The sequence below is a fragment of the Symphodus melops genome (genome assembly GCF_947650265.1).
Source record: "Symphodus melops genome assembly, chromosome: 12".
NCBI classification, from domain to species: domain Eukaryota; kingdom Metazoa; phylum Chordata; class Actinopteri; order Labriformes; family Labridae; genus Symphodus; species Symphodus melops.
This window is the reverse complement of record NC_136702.1, coordinates 8,654,303-8,665,926: the sequence shown is the minus strand read 5'-3', so window position 1 is coordinate 8,665,926 and position 11,624 is coordinate 8,654,303. Positions and strand designations below refer to the sequence as shown.

General features: G+C 39.1%; 2 protein-coding genes across 2 annotated transcripts in view; both read right to left on the bottom strand.

The window, feature by feature from the left end:
• LOC306833263 (uncharacterized protein) overlaps positions 1-11,624 on the bottom strand; it is a 94,413-nt gene that overhangs the window by 54,824 nt on the left and 27,965 nt on the right. The gene's annotated exons all lie outside the window — the stretch shown is intronic.
• Positions 4,537-10,265, bottom strand: LOC306832903 (CD48 antigen-like; the record flags this gene model as incomplete). The annotated part of the gene is made up of 7 exons (XM_079357923.1): positions 9,991-10,265; positions 9,305-9,595; positions 6,561-6,836; positions 5,741-5,836; positions 5,263-5,316; positions 4,763-4,867; positions 4,537-4,625 (listed from the first exon to the last, which is right to left on the bottom strand). Exons 1-7 carry the CDS (start codon positions 10,037-10,039, stop codon positions 4,537-4,539), a joined length of 960 nt encoding a protein of 319 aa, XP_079214049.1. The 5' UTR covers positions 10,040-10,265.

Genomic DNA, 11,624 nt, shown 5'->3' with positions numbered 1-11,624 from the left:
AGTATGTGAAGTACCAGCATTATAATATGTAACACACATTGTATTAATGGTATACTGCTGAGGAAGGCTTTGACATTTAGGTTTACATACCTGACTGTTCTGTTTCTTCTGTCTCCTCAGAGGGTTTGATCTGATATACATCTGGATCACCTCTGTGGATGTTCTGATGAATACTTGTAATTCTTTTTGAAACTAAAACAGAAAAAAGTGACTTAAGATACTAAAGAGGACAGAGACACTCTCAGACACTGGAGTACAAAAACAACAACTATTCATTTGTTGTACTTGTTCAGTGTTAGGACTCGCTGCTTTTTGATTGTGAAAATAAAAATAAGAATTACCGTAAATTCCGGACTATAAGCCGCTACTTTTTTTCTCACACTTCGAGCACTGCGGCTTCTACTCCGGTGCGGCTAATGCATGGATTTTTAATGGGGGACAATGAGCTTCTGCCGCAAAAACATTTGACTTCGTCACGTCGGATCTTAATATCAGTCATTTTGCGCTTCATGCACGCACCCTCATCATGGAAAACACACGGAGAAATACATATGATGCAGCTTTCAAGTTAAAGGCGATCGACCTGGCTGTCAAAGAAGCTAATGGAGCTGCTGCACGTAAAGATGACACTGACAGCGACAACAGAGACTGAGGAAGTGAGTAATGAAGTCATTCTGAGGCAGTGAATGGATGGACTTTTTCTTGTGAAATACACTCAACAAAAATATAAACGCAACACTTTTGTTTTTGCTCCCATTTGTCATGAGATGGACTCAAAGATCTAAAATTCATTCCAGATACACAATATTACCATTTCTCTCAAACATTGTTCATAAATCTGTCTAAATGTGTGATAGTGAGCACTTTTGCTTTGCTGAGACAATCCATCCCACCTCACAGGTGTGCCACATCAAGATGCTCATCAGACACCATGATTAGTGCATAGGTGTACCTTAGACTGTCCACAATAAAAGGCCACCCTGAAATGTGCAGTTTTGTCTCACAGCAAAATGCCACAGATGGCGCAAGCATTGAGGGAGCGTGCAATTGGCATGCTGACAGCAGGAATGTCAACCAGATCTGTTGCTCGGGCATTGAATGTTCATTTCTCCACCATAAGCCGTCTCCAAAGGCGTTTCAGAGAATATGGCAGTACATCCAACCGGCCTCACAACCGCAGACCACGTGTAACCACACCAGCCCAGGACCTCCACATCCAGCAGGTTCACCTCCAAGATCGTCTGAGACCAGCTACTCAGACAGCTGCTGAAACAATTGGTTTGCATAACCAAAGAATTTCTGCACAAACTGTCAGAAACCGTCTCAGGGAAGCTCAACTGCATGCTCGTCGTCCTCATCGGGGTCTTAACCTGACTCCAGATCGTCGCCGTAACAGACTTGAGTGGGCAAATGCTCACATTCGATGGCGTCTGGCACGTTGGAGAGGTGTTCTCTTCACGGATGAATCTCGGTTTACATTGTTCAGGGCAGATGGCAGACAGCGTGTGTGGCGTCGTGTGGGTGAGCGCTTTGCTGATGTCAATGTTGTGGATCGAGTGGCCCATGGTGGTGGTGGGGTTATGGTATGGGCAGGCATCTGTTATGGACGAAGAACACAGGTGCATTTTATTGATGGCATTTTGAATGCACAGAGATACCGTGATGAGATCCTGAGGCCCATTGTTGTGCCATACATCCATGAACATCACCTCATGTTTCAGCAAGATAATGCACGGCCCCATGTTGCAAGGATCTGTACACAATTCTTGGAAGCTGAAAATGTCCCAGTTCTTGCATGGCCAGCATACTCACCGGACATGTCACCCATTGAGCATGTTTGGGATGTGCTTGACCGGCGTATACGACAGCGCGTACCAGTTCCCACTAATATCCAGCAACTTCGCACAGCCATTGAAGAGGAGTGGACCAACATTCCACAGGCCACAATTGACAATCTGATAAACTCTATGCGAAGAAGATGTGTTGCACTGCATGAGGCAAATGGTGGTCACACCAGATACTGACTGGTTCTGAGTCCCCAGACCCTCAATAAAGCAAAAACTGCACATTTCAGGGTGGCCTTTTATTGTGGACAGTCTAAGGTACACCTATGCACTAATCATGGTGTCTGATGAGCATCTTGATGTGGCACACCTGTGAGGTGGGATGGATTGTCTCAGCAAAGCAAAAGTGCTCACTATCACACATTTAGACAGATTTATGAACAATGTTTGAGAGAAATGGTAATATTGTGTATCTGGAATGAATTTTAGATCTTTGAGTCCATCTCATGACAAATGGGAGCAAAAACAAAAGTGTTGCGTTTATATTTTTGTTGAGTATATATTACGGTCATCTTTTTCATCAGCCGTGTTACAGACACCGTCGGCTAGGCTTCGTATTTGCGGATGTTACCAGTAGTACGTATTTAATTAAAAGTTAAACAAATGTTTTTATGTCACGTCTTTCCGTGTAAATAGCTCTTGTTATAACGTGGACACCTGCGGCTTATTCTCAAGTGCGGCTTATATATGTACAAATACATTTATTTACTTATTTTTAGCCGGTGCGGCTTATATCCAGGTGCGCTCAATAGTCCGGAATTTACGGTAGCTGCAGCTGACTGCAAAAATCTACTTTCCATTCTAAATTACCTGGGATTCCCTCGGATGGAGTCTGTAAACGTTTTTCAACCCTTTCTTCAATCTTTTCTACCTCCTTTTTGACGAAACCTGATAAAAGTGAAGAGTCAGATGTAACCAGCTTTATTGGTAGCCTCTCTTATATTGTGTCTCAGCTAACATAAAGAATCTTTGTGGTGGTCTGACCTGCTGGTGGCTTCGTATCCTCAACAGGTGCTGGGGGGGGAAATATTATTTTAGTAGAAATAATTCATGACACATGCAGTGAACTTAAATCAGAGTTATTCTTTTCTGTACTGTTTACAAATAAAAGCTCAATCAAACTATGAGCTGAATAAAATACACACACAGGTAACAGACGTGGATGGAAGCTCTAGAGGACAAAGTCAGAAAGAACGGTTCAACACTTCTCAGAAGCTGTGGCTGTTTTATGTCTTGAATTGAATTGTCCAATTGTATAACAGAGACTATCACTTTTCCAAACTCTGCAAACCAGTGTATCCTCTCTGTTATCAAGAGAACTGCACTATTTTACAGTAGTATGTTATAAATGAAAATAAATACATTAAACTAGTTTGTTCGCCAAGAAGAGGGCTGTTTTCTTACCAAGAAGAGGTTCTTTTTCACCTGTCTGATCTGTCTCCACATCTGAGCCTGAAACCCATCACAGAACACAAGGAGTGACGGATTAGTCTCCCCCCCATCATTAAAAAAAAATAGTTTAGAAATTATGAATCAATTTTAAATCTTAGAGAAGAATCTCAATTTCTTTATAAATTGATTTTTTATCACCTTTAAGTAACGTATTTTCTGGCACAGAATAGTAGAGTCTCTGATGAGAAGGAAGTGAACCTTGTAGAAATACTCAAAGTGTGATAGAGCGAGTGTTCTAGCTTTCTGAATCTGATTGGAACAAACAGCCAAATGTGCCAACATGTGAGAAGCTCTGACTTTTCTAAAGTATGTGAAGTACCAGCATTACAATATGTAACACACATTGTATTAATGGTATACTGCTGAGGAAGGCTTTGACATTTAGGTTTACATACCTGACTGTTCTGTTTCTTCTGTCTCCTCAGGGGGTTTGATCTGATATACATCTGGTTCACCTCTGTGGACGTTCTTATAAATACTTGTAATTCTTTTTGAAACTAAAACAGAAAAAAGTGACTTAAGATAGTAAAGAGTACAGAGACACTCTCAGACACTGGAGTACAAAAACAACAACTATTCATTTGTTGTACCTCGTTCAGTGTTAGGACTCACTGCTTTTTGATTGTGAAAATAAAAATAAGAATTAGCTGCAGCTGACTGCAAAAATCTACTTCTCATTCTAAATTACCTGGGATTCCCTTGGATTGAGTCTGTAAAAGTTTTTTATCCCTTTCTTCAATCTTCTCGACCTTCTTTTTAACGAAACCTGATCAAAGTAAAGAGTCAGATGTAACCAGCTTTATTGGTAGCCTCTCTTATATTGTGTCTCAGCTAACATAAAGAATCTTTGTGGTGGTCTGACCTTCTGGTGGCTTCGTATCCTCAACAGGTGCTGGGGGGGAAATATTATTTTAGTAGAAATAATTCATGACACATGCAGTGAACTTAAATCAGAGTTATTCTTTTCTGTACTGTTTACAAATAAAAGCTCAATCAAACTATGAGCTGAATAAAATACACACACAGGTAACAGACGTGGATGGAAGCTCTCGAGGACAAAGTCAGAAAGAACGGTTCAACACTTCTCAGAAGCTGTGGCTGTTTTATTTCTTGAATTGAATTGTCCAATTGTATAACAGAGACTATCACTTTTCCAAACTCTGCAAACCAGTGTATCCTCTCTGTTATCAAGAGAACTGCACTATTTTACAGTAGTATGTTATAAATGAAAATAAATACATTAAACTAGTTTGTTCGCCAAGAAGAGGGCTGTTTTCTTACCAAGAAGAGGTTCTTTTTCACCTGTCTGATCTGTCTCCACATCTGAGCCTGAAACCCATCACAGAACACAAGGAGTGACGGATTAGTCTCCCCCCCATCATTAAAAAAAATAGTTTAGAAATTATGAATCAATTTTAAATCTTAGAGAAGAATCTCAATTTCTTCATAAATTGATTTTTTATCACCTTTAAGTAACGTATTTTCTGGCACAGAATAGTCGAGTCTCTGATGAAATGGAAGCGTTTCCTCTCCGTGAAGAAGAGGTTTGTTTTCACCTCTCTGAGCTGAACCTGAAACACATCACAGAACACATGTTGTAGATTTACAGTGAGAAAAGATGAATCAGATATTGAAGAGTAATTTGATCAACATTTTCACATTAGAACCCCTGACTGTCTCCAGGTCACCACAGAATGCATCAATATCAAATGTTAAGTTTCATCTAAACAAACTGTATCAAAGTGACGATGATATTAACCATGAACAGAGAAACAATTCATTTCATTCAAAGAACAATCAAATATTCTTTATTTGTAGGACATCAACTGTTTGTAATTGAAAGGATTGTGTTTTTGGAGGTAGTGCTTGCTCTTCTCTGTAACTCTTTCTGTACACAATAAACAGAAAACACCAGCCTGAAGAAAATGTTTCATCTGGTACTCGCTGAAAACATAAAGAATCATACCTTCAACTGATGACTGTTTCTCCTCATCATCCTGTCGTCCTTTAGCAAAACATGCTGGAATCAAAGGTGAGAGGTGATGATGAAAAGGTGATAAGTACGTGTTAGTTTGAGTACAATGTGAAGATTGAAGTGATTCATAAAAGCTGCTTGTGTTCAATAACAGGGCTCAATATGTCGAAGCTTGTTCTTGAAGATGTTTAAGATCTTTAATCAGTCCAGTTGGCTTCTAATGGACCATGACCTGGATGACTGAGAACATTATTGACTTTCTTCACATTGTGGGTAATCATAGACAAGCTTTTGATAACTTACTAACTACCTTTCCTCTTTCTAAACTTATTCTGAGCACTTAACTGTTACACACAGCTTTTAAAATAATTGCACATCAGTAATATAAATGTTATCAGGTCGCACTGCTGAGGATCTAGATCCTGAGAAATGTTTTATCTGATGAAAGTGTCGTTACTTTCTACTGTACCTTTTTGTCTCACTTTGCAGAAGATGATGCTCAACACGAGTACAAATAAACCAATGACAGTCAGGCTGACGGCTAAAGCTACAGATGAATCTTCTTCTGCACAGAAACACAAGAGTCAAAAGTTAGAGGGACACTCGCCACTAAAACAACATCATGTAGTACAGTGATAGTACGAATTTCTGTGAATACGTTCAGTTTGGATACACTTTGTAGAGGTGACTTTGCTGTGAGCAGACTACGATCTATTTGGAGAAGCTATGACCATATTTGAAGAGAAGAATGTCTTTCGAGGTATTCTAAAAGTATAATGTTCGGCCTCAGTTGACAGTACAATGTTGAAGTGTTCCTCAAATAGAGGTTTGACATTCGAGTCAAGGAGATGTGTTTCTTCATACCATGTACAGAAGTATCTAAAGTGGGAAGGAATTTGTGACATCTGTTGTGCTGTATATAAGGGCTCTACGCTGAACAATAAAGTGTCTATCTTTCAGCCTGCACAGAGTCTCAGTGTGTCTGTCAGAATAGAACCACGATCGTGATACGTTGCATTAATATTATTCAGTCTGTTGATAGATTCAGCTTTAGGGACAGTTATATTATTCAACCCATCATACAGTAACAACAGAGACAACCAAAACATTCATTTGATGAACAACTATGAGTCCTTGTGTCAAAGAGATCTTTTCACACATCTTCATCTTGTCAAGCCTGGTGAGAAAAAGTTGAACTTGGCCACAAAGCTTCACATTTTCTAAAAGAACATTCACTTAAAAATGATCAAATCCAAAACATGAACATGCAGTTATCCATAAGATCATACCAGGGAAACAATCCTTTGCTGTGAATGTAGTCGTCTCTCTGCTCACAGGGTTGCTGACTGAACAAATGTATTCTTCATTAGCTTGTTCATGTCCCACAGATATATTCATCTTGTGTCCTGGTTGTGATGTTCCCCGTGATGATGTCCACTCAAACTTCATCAAGGACTCAGGTGATGTGAGCTCTGCAGAGCACAGCAGCGTCGCCTGGACTTCAGAAACATCCGAGCTGCTGTCTTTGTGTATCTCACAAGATATGGTCGGCATGGCAACCTTGTCTGAAAGAAAATGTGAAAATGGATATATAGATGAATACATACTGAAATCCTCATATTGTATGACATGATTAATTTGATCTCTGATAAATTCCAATATCACTCGGTTACTTAAATTCAAGTTTATTTATGGTTTACAAACTTTTTATTTATAGTTGTTAATTTCCAAGTGTTTAAGTGCATTCTTAGTTATTCTGGCCAATAAAGGCTTTTGTTTAACTGTAAAGAAAAATAATCTTGTTGATATATCGGAATTGTCCGCAAAAGTCTCATATCCGTCGGGCCCTGATATGTATACACAGAAACAGTGGAACAGATTACGTTTGTGCAAACAAGTGAATATTTTTGATAGGATAATAAACATTGTTGGAAATGAAGGGCATTACACTTCGTATCAGAAAAAGATTTGGTAGCAAGAGTGTCTTTAATTTATAACATCAGTCTTTTTATCACAGTTTGATTAAGATCGACTCATTTTAAACGAAAGAATGATGTCATAGTTAAAGGAATCTGTTGTAGAGGGCTCGACCTTCAATTCAACAACCTGACTTTGTTCTGTAGCATGAGAAAGTGAAAGTAACTTCTGCTCTGCCCCTGAATATAAACTGTCTTCAGTTGTTTATCAAGGGCACTCCTCTCAGCCATGATAAAAAGTAGATGCAGTTCTATAAAATCCATTTTATAGCATCAATATCAAAAGATAATATTTACCCTCCCCTCTACACCGCCCTTCAGTTCCTTTAAGAAACCTGCTACACTTAAGCCTAGTTCACACGGCAGGATAATTACGCCGATTTTAGCCCAGATTCTCCCCTTCCGATAATCTTAAGGACGCCCCGATCATCATAAAATAATCTTATAAGATCATCCTGCCGTGTGTGGTGTGTTCAGACTGCTCTCGTCTGGTCGGAAGAACGTCGGGACCGCTCCGATCTCAAATCGGGGATATTCAACATGTTGGATTGTTTTGGCCCGATCTCTCATCATGTGTGGTGTCCCCCGAGGGGAAAACGAGCATGAGCCTGTTGAATGTGACGCGTAGCCAATCAGAAAGCGAGGTGACGTAGTAGCGAAAATACCGGGAGCAAAACAACTACTCACCTCCATGTCAACATGTAGCAAGTACAGCTCATGCTCCCGTAGTCTCCGCTCCTTTGACCGACGCCTCTTTTTAAAACGTTTTTAACACGTTTTTTGTTTTTCAGTTAAAAACACAGTAAAACGATCCCTATTACATCCTCTTCGTCCGTTTGTTGACTCTGGAAACACGTTTAATCTCGAGAGGTTTTGCGAGATTTCCCATCTGATCGGGGGACGTTCGCGAGTGAAATCGGTTCGTGTGTGGTGTGTTGATGTTGCCGTGTGGCCGCACACCACACACTGTACGACCAGAACTGTAAAACCTCAGATTATTTATCGCCGTGTGTGTGGTCTCTGAAGTTTGGGAAATCGGCCGACAATTTTAAAATCCTGCCGTGTGAACCAGCCTTTACTAACCATGTTAACTTTTAGTGAGACCATGAACCAACATCAGGCTGCCTGAAGTGTAGAATGTGACAGGAATAATTCTCCATTTACTGATTATGATGACTGATATATGTTTGTTTCTGAATACAAGTGCTAAACACTTGTAGAGAAAAAAAAAATGTTATGTTATTCAGACACATTAAAAACCTCAAAACATACAAATGTGACAAAATGAGCGACTTGAAACTGAAGTGTTGCCAAAGGTACAGAGCCTATAAACACATCTCTCGTCAGACCCACATGTGGCACTGTTTCTGGATCTGCTATACACTGTATATCATTTCTGATTTTGCATGGTGAAGTTCCAGCTAGCACTCTGTTTCTAAGACAATTAATGCGGCGTCCACCACAGAGTGGTATCTGTTTTTAATGCAGGGCTGTCTCAGGGCCACACGCCTTGTCCTCCACATACAGATATTTCTTTAGGTTCTCTGAATCCTCTCATGTTATGTACTTTTGGCAGACAATAACCCCCGAGATTATTTTCAACTATATTTTCAAAAAACAACAACATGATTCTGAGTGCTGTACTGTTTATCAGCACAGACTTTCAAAGAAGCCGTTCACATCATCACAAAGACTCAGCCTCTCTGGGTTGTTCTTTTTTTAAACCTGCCATGTTACTAACCTGTGGCCACTTCACCTCATCCAGTTTGATGTGTTCCATCAAGTGATAATAAAAACTAAACGTTTCCAGTCTTTCATTGCTACTGTACCAACTTTCTTTTTAAGACATAATTCAAACAATAATGTGTAATTTCACAGTTTCTACATTTAGCAGGTTGTCTTTGTGTTATTTTCAATTCCATCTGGGGTTTCAATGTTTTAAATCATCCCTGTCTCTTTTTATTTACAGTTTACACTGGGGTTTATTTTTAGCCCACTTCCAGCTGTGTTCATGTTGATGGATTGATTATTATCTGTGTGTTAAATGTTAAACCTACCTATGACCTTCAGTTCAAATAGTGAATAATAAAACTTGTTGTCAATGTTTACTTCCACTCCATAGACTCCACTGTCTTCAAATTTGAGGTCGGTGATTTCAAGTTCTGCTGTGATCCAGTCGAGAGTGATCCTGTGTTTAAATGCTTCGTACACTTGTTCCTCTTTGCCGTCAAAGTCGACCACTTTGTTGCCATTATGTATCCACAGAATTGATTGTGGATGTCCAAGGAAGTCTGGCTTCAAATGGTCCCCTGTCCCATTGAGGACATATTTTGGAGTCAATCCAGCAACTAGAAACGTATAATAGAGAGGTATGAGAAGGTCAAGCTTTTTACTTTGTAAGAGTACAGTAGCCATAAACATTGGCATCTACAGTTAAACGAATAAAAGAAAACATAGACTAATATGATCAGTTGTATTTCTTAGTCTGTTATGAAAACTTATGACTTTATAATAAACTTGTGAATTGTGGATTTTGTAAGCTAAATCATAAACTGGTCAATAATAATTTAATGTAGCCTGTTTGTCTAATAGGGACACTTTAGCTTCATTGAAATACTGTGTACTTTGTACCCATGTCTGGATGAATGATTAACTTAACATGCCTTGATAAAGTCTCTTTAGTTTCATGTCAACACTAAAGTCTCAAACTAAAAACACAATGTTTGTCAGCAGAAAAACTCACCGAGACAGAAGGTAAATATGAAGGAGGCCAGGAAGTAGAAACAAGCCATGTCAGAGGAGCAGATAAATCACAGGTACATTTATCCTACTGGTACTTTAACTTTGTCGTCGTCGCAGGTGCAGGAAGAGATCAACAGTTTTCCTCGCAGGTTTATTCTCTCGAAAAACTCACTGGGTTGTTATTTTTCTTACATGTAGGCCTACGGACAAGATCAACTCAAAACATCTTGGAGCAGCAGTGGTTCAGATATACATGGGTGTGTCTGTAGAGTGCAAATAAATATGCAAGCAGCCAAACGAATGAATTTCGTCCAGGTGTAACACCTGAGCTTCCGGTCTCTGTTTATCCCCGACCTTCACAATAAGTTATCTTGACGTCACGACGCCTGTTCTAGGCTAACTGTGGTTTACATTAGGCTACTTTAGGGGCTTGCAAAATAGCTTTTTGCATATGGAGGGAATTGGTTTCTTATGAAGACACACTATCTCATGTGCCCACCTGAAAAGGTGTGTGTTTCCCAGCTTCAGTGTTGATGTTAACCATAGAAAAAAGGCCGTTTAAAAGGGTTAGGTAAATAGGCTAATAGGTTTTTTTTCCTCATTCTTCTTTTCACACTTCTACTTTACTTCTGTAACCGGAAGCTCAGCTTTGTGTTTGTTATCGTAGAAATATTTAGAGAAGTGTGACAGGAGTGAAAAGATACATTAGCTGTAGGCCTATCCAGTTGTTATGGCTCTCATTTTTATTGAAAGATTTGTAAGTTGTTTTCAACAGGTTTACAGACTGAAGATAGCATTCGTAATGATCTAACTTATGTTTCATATTATGATCACCACTTGTCTGCATAAAAACAGAGGAGCTACGGGGCTTCAAAGTATCCATGTACTCTCGCATTTTAACCGTGTATTTGTTCCCTCTAAAGCTAAAGCCCTTCTGCCACTTGAGGTCCTTAAAAAAACTACTCAGTTATTATCTGCAGAAATAAAGACATCAGGCGAGACAACGGCTGGTAAACACTGCCCCCTACTGACACTTCAATGTCACTACAGTTTCTCACGAAATATTCCTAAAAGTTAGAATTCTCCTCTATGACTTTATACTTTTATTACATTTTGTGCACTTTTGTTTCTTTCCAAAAATCACTTTATCCCGTGAATAAATATTGTTACATGACTCACTGCTTTAAAATTACCTTCTGTAAATTAAAAGTACAATATTTCTTGAAAAGTAATGTCAGTGAATGACTGATAGTTTTTTTGTAAAAAAAAAAAAAAAGGCAGAGCGAGAGAGACAACAGTAAATAGACCCCCAAACTCTTTTAATAATCAGTGCAAAGAATATTGGAAAACAATCATGTTCACTTCTACTGCTGTTTCCTATAACTACTCATTTAATGCAAGAAAACAAAAAGTAGTGACAGTTAAACCCTGAGCTCTGAGAAATCTTCAAATATTATCCTCACAGCAGTTTCATTAGCAGACACAAACTGGTCTCTTTAAAAAATGGCAGTACAAGTTTGTAAATTCACAGGAGAACAAATATCTGACTGGAAGATTCTTTATGAATACAGAGAGATGTTCAGCCCTGTCAATGAAATTAGATTCTTCAGTAGCTGGATGTTCAACACGGCGCAT